Source organism: Pseudorasbora parva, chromosome 6, assembly GCF_024679245.1.
Source record: "Pseudorasbora parva isolate DD20220531a chromosome 6, ASM2467924v1, whole genome shotgun sequence".
NCBI classification, from domain to species: Eukaryota; Metazoa; Chordata; class Actinopteri; order Cypriniformes; family Gobionidae; genus Pseudorasbora; species Pseudorasbora parva.
Window position 1 is genome coordinate 28352208 of NC_090177.1, and position 9982 is coordinate 28362189.

General features: G+C 39.2%; 1 protein-coding gene across 2 annotated transcripts; it reads left to right on the top strand.

Moving 5' to 3' along the window:
- Positions 1-4697: 4697 nt before the first annotated feature.
- Positions 4698-6341, top strand: npbwr2b (neuropeptides B/W receptor 2b). Of its 2 annotated transcripts, none has more exons than XM_067447332.1 (2): positions 4698-4820; positions 5060-6341. In XM_067447332.1, the coding sequence occupies exon 2, from the start codon at positions 5187-5189 to the stop codon at positions 6204-6206; it is 1020 nt and encodes a 339-aa protein (XP_067303433.1). In that variant the 5' UTR covers positions 4698-4820; positions 5060-5186; the 3' UTR covers positions 6207-6341. The 2 variants fall into 2 exon arrangements, with proteins under 2 accessions (XP_067303433.1, XP_067303432.1); XM_067447331.1 differs by having other exon boundaries at positions 4703-4820; positions 5033-6341.
- The last annotated feature ends 3641 nt before the right edge of the window (positions 6342-9982 follow it).

Here is a 9982-nt window from a genome sequence, read left to right on the forward strand (position 1 = left end):
TTCCTGGCTGCATGTCAATATCCATGGATCACTGCATGGACCTTTGGTAAGTTGTAAGGAACACTATATCGAGTCTAACCTTTAGTTTAAACTGATCGTTTGTTTTACTTGAGTTTCCCTTATTAAATCCAGTCATGCGGCAGGCTCTTTTGCCACTCAGAGGCGCGTGTCTGCAGGAAAGGGACATCAGTGTATTACTATACCAAGTCTCAGACATCGAGTGGGCTGTTTATTTTGCTGCTGTTTGAACATTTTGCTGCTGTAATATGTTTTTGGTGCGGTTTTCCGATTTCATGTTAAATGTAATATTTCAGTCATTCCCTCTCATCCTGGCACCGTGAGGCCCACATGTCTTAAAGTGCTGTCAGACCTGGGATCTCTCCTCTCAGCATGCACAAGTAATTAGCTCTTTGACACCTGGGAATATAGGAAGGCAATTTCCCTCGATTGTTCTAAAGCGAGCCAATCAGTCACACAAGTCCCCTCTCAACTATCATAACTCCATGCAGCTCATGAAGCTTCAGATCAGAGGCACTGCCGCAGAAAGCCAAAGAGTTATTTTTCTTTAATAATCGAGTAGTGATGACAAGAAACATAAGGGGTATAATTAAAAAAGAATGAAATTGAAATGACAGCAGGGGCTTCATACAGACTATCTGCCATTTCCCCTCACTAATTAACACGTTACAAATTAACGTCAGTTCACATTCCCCACTCACATTAACAATAAGCTTGTATCCAATTGATACCTTTGTCCTCAGCTGCCCTCAGCTCATGGTCACCATTTAACCTGCTTTATTGTGACTCTGACTAGCAGAACTTTATCCTATTCACCCAACAATAGGAAATCAAGGACAGCAGCCAACAAACTTCTTCAAATGCAGTCATTTAAAAAAAAAATAAACCTCAAAGAAATTACGTTGAATGAGAAAAGAGAGAAAGGGCTTAATATTTAGTAACTGTAGTTGGTAATACTGTTTTTAGTTAGCCATAATGTAGCAGCAACCTGTATTTGGATTGAGAAAAAGGCATTTATTAATTTAGGGTTTTCATTTTTACATCTTAATACACTTTTAATTGCAAACTGTATACATAAATGTTATGTTAAATATTGCAATAACTAATGCTAATGGTTTACTAGTTAAGTTCTAATACACCAAAGGCTGTGGGTTGTGCACTTGTACATTCCTTTGTAAAGTAACCTCCATTTTTAAGATGGAATGCATCTTTTTTTTGTGATGTTTTAAAGGTATTTCTCGGTTAAAGCTTCCAGACTGTGAATCATCCATCACATTTTATGTTTATACAATATAATACAACATAATTAAAATGTAAGCACTCTGAAAAAGAGAGTATAAAAATCGAGTGACTCTAGACTTTTTAATCTGCAATAAACACTGCTCATTATTTTCGTCCGGGACGAAACAAGTGATTGGCTTGGGCAACTGTCACTCTCTCTCGCTACCATGGCTACCACCCCTTTTGTTACAGGATCTGCCCACATGCGCGCACCCCGGCTCTAGGAAGAGCAAAAGCATTCAAAATTCACAGTGCTGGGTTTTGCAGTCAGCGAAGGCAAACAATGCAAAAAAAAAGAAGACAGTACAAGAAAAGGCAATGCACAAAAAGTCTTTGGATAAACAAAGAAATCAAATGCGAGTAAATAATGGCGTGGCTTTTCAACGATGTCGAGAACTGAGGGACCTCACGGCCAAGAGGCTGAAAAGGCACTCTTTGATGGCTGTATTTCTGCTGGACAGGTAATCTTTTATTTTGTTTATAACTTTTTTTGGTTTATGTTTTCATGAAGCATGTATCACTAGCACCTGTAGCTGCCAAGCTGCCAATATAGCTAACATAACATTACTTTGCATAAAGTTACAATGTTATACACTTAGCGAGCCATTAGTAGAGATGATAAATGTTTACTATGCTTAGCTCAAGTTGATCGGTGTTGTGTTGAATTTCGCAGTTCCTTCTCACTTCCCTTACAACCGTTAGTCTGCAATGAGCAAAAACTACCCGTTTTTAGCTTTGCCTTAACTAGCTCATTACCGAATCAAACAACACATATATTTTAAAACTGACCAGAATCAGTATTCTAGCTTGATAGTGAGCACTAAAAGACATCTTATTTGTTTATATTCATACTGATAAAGTTAGATTTTTTATTACACGTGATTCTGACATAATGTCACATGCACACCGCACCTCTCAGGTAAATAATGCGTCTTCCAGCTGAGCAGTCGGCACATGTATTTTGGGGCGTGGCTTTGGAAAGAGCCCAGAAGGGAGAAGGTGGAGTGAATGGAAATAATAAGCTGTCTTTAAAACAGTTGTGAGAGGTCTACATACACTCATTTTTTATACTTTCTTTTTCAGAGTACTTACATTATAAAGGTCCCATGGCATGGATTGTTTTATTATTTTATAATGTATCCTGAGGTGTATTTATATTGTTAGTATGGTTTTTACATCAAAAAATGCCATAATTGAGAAATAAATTATTTATTTTTCTTTTTTCTATACTGATATTAACCCTCTGGCTTGAATGCTCTGTTTCAAGGGGCGTGTCTGCTGTGAGACAGCAGTGAAAACACCCACTGTTGTGATTGGCTGACATCTGCATTTGAAATGAGATTAAGTGCAGACGGGGGCGTGGTTTAGTCAGGTGAGGCCGGGAGCAGCAGCAGCTGCAGCGCTTCCTGACTGCCAGTCCAGGCAGAGATGGGGAGAGCTGGGGAAAGATTGTTGAGAAAGTGTTATTGTACCGATTTGTTGAGAGGGATGTGCGTGAGCAAAATTATTTTGATTGTATCTGAAAGTTCTGAATAAACACGAGTGAACTTTGTGACATTATTTCTCTCACAAAATGCTTTCACCACAACTAACAACAAACAAGACATCGACATGAATACAGTAAGAGCTTCTGTTGAGCAGTTAAACAGCGCAATTCAAACGGCAGTTTGGGCAAATGTGCACTGCAGATGTACGTGATTGACAGATCTGAACATTATAAAGAGTGTTCTTTGATCGCCCTCTGTAGTTTAATCATCTAAATAACAGATTTGTTTTATGCTATTAACAGAAACAACATGAAGTTGATCATTTTAGTCACTTGCTTGATACACTGATAAATCAAGATGGCCAGTGGCAGGACTGACAGTATTAAACGATTTAGAAAGAAAGTCTGTGTGAACTTGAATGATTATCTACACATCACTGATCCTAGAGCAGGCATTAATGAACACGCGACGATAGCCAACAGCATAGACATTTGAAGCAGTTTTAATCACCGGCTGCTTCCAAAGCAGGAAGCAGGACCGAACCTTTATCGCTGGGACCGCTCCGTCAAAAACACACTTCTTTGGTATGATTTGGTGAAGTCCTGTGACAGCAGTGACCGTGGAAATCCACGATGTTGTGAAGCTTCCCGTCATTTCTGCGTTCAAATCGGTTCAAATGCAGCGCTGCCTTCCGGGAATGCTGTGCTGAAGCGTTGAAGTCGCTCGACATCACCCATAGGAATAAAGTGGAGCGCGGCGCGTAATAAGTGTTCACGGACGACTGGATCTGCAGCTTGAGAGCAGTGTTTACGGGCGTGCATTTCCTCTCTCGCTCTGGTCACGCGCACGCGCGCGCGCACCCTACCGGGAGAAGAGCCCGTACGGCCCATACAAGGACCTTCCGGTCTATTAACGTCAAGTCGAGCCATACTCGAAAAAAACTCTCCGAAACTTGTGAGAAACCGGAAGGTGTATTTTTGACACAGAAGTACTCCATCAAACGTCCAACATTAGTTTTTGAAACTTTGTCTATGTTTAGGATGGGAATCCAAGTCTTTAACAGTGTAAAAAGCTCAGTATGCATGAAACAGCATTTCACCCCCCCTTTAAACAAATTTGGAAAAAAAAGTTTTTTAACCAGGTCTTACCTACCCTACCTTTAAAACTTGTTTGTGACCTTTTCATAATTTCAGGTTAATTGTGTTAATGCAAAAAAACGCTATAATTGGTAAAAAGCTATGGTATTTTAAAGTCCCAGTGAACCGGAAGTAGCAAGTGAGTTTTCTGTTGTGCTGTTACGCATTTCCGAGGGCAGAGTTTTACTTCAGCTCCTTCTCTCCATCTCACGCTCATTGCAGACTAACTGGAAGGGAAGTGAGAAGGAACGTTTCCAGACCAGACGTTACTTTTCAGATTTTGATTAAAGATTACCACAACAAACTTTTTTTTCTTCTTCTGTGTATTAACTTGCATGGATTAATTGTTCACTCTAAAACCTTTAATATGTGCTAGCAAAGTAAATTGGGTCTTTTTTTTTTTATTTCATGACAGCATTAAACAGCTTTTGGCCTTCACTTTCTTATTGGACAACTTCATTTTTAATGTAGGCTATATCCATGTTTCTCTATTAATGAGTAATATGTGCTAGCAAAGTAAATTGGGTCTTTTTTTTATTTCATGACAGCATTAAACAGATTTTGGCCTTCACTTTCTTATTGGACAACTTCATTTTTAATGTAGGCTATTTCCATGTAGTTTCTCTATTAATGAGATTTGAACAGTTGCATGAATAGCAATTGTAACAGCATTAGAAATGTTGCTTTTTAAACTAGTTTACCAAAGGACATGTCAACTACCCACGCACAAGCAATCAAAAGTAGGCTCTTTGACTCGAGATCTGCTAGATGAGGCAGAGCGCGCGGTAGAATGTGACGTCACCAGTCGCATTTCTTTCCTACTTGTTGGGGGAAGCGCGAGCTACGCTGCCTGGCGCAGAGAGGGGACAGCGCGCGCACGGAGAGAGAATTCTACACGGTAAGTGCTCGCACCTTTTTTTACTGCTAGCTGTGGCTTCTTTGCTTTCAAAAGTAACATTTGCATTTCGTAAATGTATAGTTTTATATGTGCAGTGAGTTTTTTTTTTTCTGTATGTATTATTTTAAATTATATTATTGCATTCTAAGTTTTATACATAATGCGCGCGAGTTTCTCAGTGTGCAGTTGTTTCAACAGTGTGTTTTCTTCAGGGTGCCAATGTATTGTATCGCTCTCAGATTTCGTTACGCGCAAAGAGACAGATGAAAGACATCGACCACCTTACACTCGTGGAGAGATCTGCGAAAGCAAGAGCGCCGCTTTATAAAGTAAAGCACTTATCCCCGGAGGCTCAGCTGTCACAGTATGGAGAACACCACCAGCCCCTTCATCCCAAACCCGACATGCAACTACAGCATGGACTTATACTATAACAACTCTCCCAACCGGAGCGATCTGAACTGCACGCCGCCGACTGACTACTTCTTTTACGCAGATCTGTACGTGGTTCTCCCTATCATTTACTCAGTGATATGTGCCGTGGGTCTGACGGGAAACACGGCGGTCATATATGTGATCCTCAAAGCACCCAAAATGAAGACTGTGACCAATATGTTCATTCTGAACTTGGCGATCGCCGACGACCTTTTCACTTTAGTGCTGCCCATCAATATAGCGGAGCATCTGTTACACTACTGGCCGTTCGGCGAGGTGCTTTGCAAAATAATTTTAAGCATTGATCACTATAACATCTTCTCCAGCATCTACTTTCTGACTGTTATGAGTGTGGACCGGTACCTGGTGGTGCTGTCGACCGTGCGCTCCAAGCGCATGCCGTACCGCACATACCGGGCAGCCAAGATAGTGAGTCTGTGCGTGTGGCTGCTGGTGATCCTCATCGTCATGCCCTTCACCGTGTTCGCAGGAGTCTACATCAGTCCCGACGACTCCGAGAGGAAGAGCTGCGTGCTGAGTTTCCCCAGTCCTGAAAGTTTATGGTTCAAAGCGAGCCGGATTTATACTCTAATTCTGGGCTTTGCCATCCCGGTGTCCACAATTTGCATTCTTTACACCATGATGCTGTATAAACTAAGAAACATGCGTCTGAACACCAACGCCAAAGCGCTGGACAAAGCCAAGAAGAAGGTGACCATCATGGTGTTTATTGTACTGGCCGTGTGCCTGTTCTGCTGGACGCCCTTTCACCTCAGCACCATCGTAGCGCTGACCACAGACCTTCGGACCACACCGCTTCTCATCGGCATCTCGTACTTCATCACCAGCTTGAGCTACGCCAACTCCTGTCTGAACCCGTTCCTCTACGCCTTCCTGGACGACAGCTTCAGAAAAGCATTCAAGAAGATGTTAGAATGCAGACCTGCCTGAATGTAACACACTTTGAAGGGACAAATAACAGGGTTGCAAACCATTCTATTCAGAACTGAATTACAGTTCGATTCCTGTTTTTGAATTAAGGTATCAAACAGAATGCAGTCTATATAAAATACATTTTGAGATTATATATATATATATATATATATATATATATATATATATATATATATATATATATATATATATATATATATATACACACACACACACACACACAACTAAGGCTGAAAGTGAGCCTCGAATTTTAAATTCAAATGAATTAGTTTTAAAATACAGTTATGATCATAACTGAATACTGGTAGTGTATAAACACATCATTGTCGTTACAATTTAGCTGTTTCTGGCCAGTATAATTACAATTCACACTCATAAACTTAATGGAAACCCATTTTAAAATAAAATAAAAATATGCACCCAACTCTGATTAAATGACAGATTATCACTGCGTCCACTACTTCGGATTTACCTGTCCATGTGTAGTTCCCCAATAAAAAAAGAAAGTATTTCCCTGACACCAAATTCTAATATGAGAGTTTGTCTCCCTCTTGTGCTCTCTCTGTGATTAAATATTTTGAAATGTGCTTCAACGCACATTGCCCTGGAGACTTAGGAATGGCAAAAAAAGTGATATAATTTTTGACGTATAAGGATGACATCATGTGTTTTTCAAACAGCAGGGAGTCATGTGTATATATTTGTACAGACCTGCTTTTGTCACATGAAACGTCATCACTTCCGGACCAGCATCGTAGTATCTTAATAGCACATTTGAGACAATGTTTAAACGTGCATTCTCCTTCTTTTAAATGAATGAATATAAATGTAAAGCATTTTTGTTTTGTGTATATCGAGATATTGGTCATGTAGATCGACACAGTGAAGAATACTGTTACATGGCTTTTTAAATACATGTTGTAAATAAAATGGAATAAATCAATTGTCTTTAATTTAGCCTGATGCAATGTCAAAGATGAAGTGTGCCTGCATTGACCCCTGGACAACAGCAACGGCTGAAAGTTTTAAATTATGCATCATCTAATATACCACTTCCTCAGAATACACACACACACACACACACACACACACACACACACACACACACACACACACACACACACACACACACACACACACACACACACACACACATGTTGGTCTATGTGGTTTACAGGGACTCTCCATAGGCGTAATGGTTTTTATACTGTACAAACCGTATTTTCTATCCCCTTACACTGCCCCTACACCTAAACCTACCCATCACAGGAAACATTCTGCATTTTTACTTTCTCAAAAAAACATCATTTAGTATGTTTTTAAGGCCATTTGAATTATGAGGACATTTGAAATGTCCTCATAAACTACATTTATAGTGTAATACCAGTGTAATACCCATGTAGTTATACAAATTTGTGTCCTCATAAACCACATAAACAGGCTCACACACACACACTCACACACACACACACACACACACACACACACACACACACACACACACACACACACACACACACACACATATATATATATAATTATAGCCTCTATTAGTGTTGTCATAATTAGTGTGTTAATGCATGCGTTTATTAATTTTTTTCAGTTAAATGCGTTAAAAAATATTTAACGCATTAACGCAGCATCCAATTTTCTGTCATCATTTGGCTAATTTTACATTATATGCTATTATTCGTATTCGTACAAATGCTTTTAACCCATCCAAGCAGCTGACCTCAGACTGTAAAAAGCGATGCCGCCAATGTCCAAATTTGGCGCTGATATCTTGGAGCTTGAGTATGCGCCAAACTACTTTTTTGATTTCAGGATGTCACGTCCCTGCTTGCACTAAACTAAAACCACACAAAAAAACGAAACAAAACAAAAAACACTTAACAACCTAAAGTCACAGAAACCACTTGTCTTTGAAACAAAAGGAAAACACACACACACACACACACACACACACACACACACACACACACACACACACACACACACACACACACACACACACACACACATATATGAAGTGTAATCTGATTGTTTAGTTTGTCTCACGTCCCATTTGATTAAAATGAGAAGATGGGGTTTACTGTATCAAATTGCCCTTTTTGTCAAGAGCGGTCTTAAATTACTTAAATAACGTCTTTGTGAGAAAATAAAATGTTGTCCTTCAGATGAGACGTTAAACAAAGATCTTAATTATCTGTGGTAATTAAAAATCCTGCAGACCCTGACATCCTGGCAAAATTTGCCCATTGACCTCGGCCCATCATGGCCTCCTATAATCCCCATATACTGATTGGCTTCACCACTCTGTCTCCTCTCCGCAAGCTGGTGTGTGGTTGGTAGTCTGCCGCAATATGGCTGCCATCACGTCATCCAGGTGGATGCTGCACATTCTTGCTGTGCTGTCATTAATGCTAATCAATAAACACAGGTAACAGAGAAAAATAGCTTTAATAAGGATTAACCTATATTTAATTTATTATTTATGCAGTGCAGACTGTTTGACAAATGTATAAAATGTTCTACTTTTTTTAGAACCCCACTGGTATATATGACATTTATTAAGGGTTTATGTAAAGATTGCTTTAAGTTTACTTAAATTCACTTAAAATAAAAATTTTGCCAAGCTATTTTTAGAAATGATAGACAAGATGCTATAGAATAATAATTTAATGAAAACCCAATTTTGACAAAATATTGACTTTCAACCTATTCTTTGACCTAGCTCAAAGTGTTCCAGTGCGACATCCAACAGGTTTTCCCAATCACATCACAAATATTAAAAATCGATTGGCAGCAATATATACTTCTTACCATATTCCACCTGGCAGTCTAGAAATATGAACTGAATACTGGATTTGTGCAAGTTTTCAGACTGCCACATATTAAGCAAGGTGCATAAGCTATAAAACTGATCAGGCTGTAAACAAATGAACAATGACAACATGCCACAAGCAGATTTATCTGCTCACACTGAAAAATTACAAGTATAGGCCTTTTAAAGTAGCTATAACATTTTAAATTATGAATCATCCAAATTTCTATGGTGTTAAGATAATAAAACTGTGGTAACTTGGTAAATCTACACTGTGTACTTGTGCAGCTATCTTTGTGAGATAGTCTGAGTGATGGCCTGAGTTTTAGGTCAGCAGAGTGAGGGCAAAGACATTCCTCACTTTCTGATAAAGGCCTGTTTGAGGGTCAATACTTTTAGGGATATGGTTATAAAGGGTTCGTATAGGGTAAGGGTTCATTTAGTTGTAATGGGTAAGTTAGAGTAAGGAGCTAGAGATTGCATTGTGTCGATGAATGTCCTCACAAATATAGATGTTCTAGAGTGTGTGCTTGGACATTTTCCTTGGTAACTGCACGCAACAGACAGAAGAGGGCAGCGTGCATTCATGTTTTCTGAATAATATAACCAGCATTTATTTCTAGATTTAAAGGGTTATTTCACCAAAAAATGAAAATTCTCTCTTTTAATTACTTACCCTAATGTCATTCGACACCTGTAAGACCTCCGTTCATCTTCGAAACACAAATGAAGATATTTTGTTGAAATCCGATGGCTCAGAAAGGCCTTCATTGACTCCAAATTTCCTCTCTCAAGACCCATAAAAGGCACTAAAGACGTTGTTACAAAGTCCATCTCACTACAGTGATTCTACAATCATTTTATGAAGCGACGAGAATAGTTTTTGTGCGCAAAAAAACTAAATAAAGGCTTATATAGTGATGGGCCGAATTCAAAACAATGTTTCAAA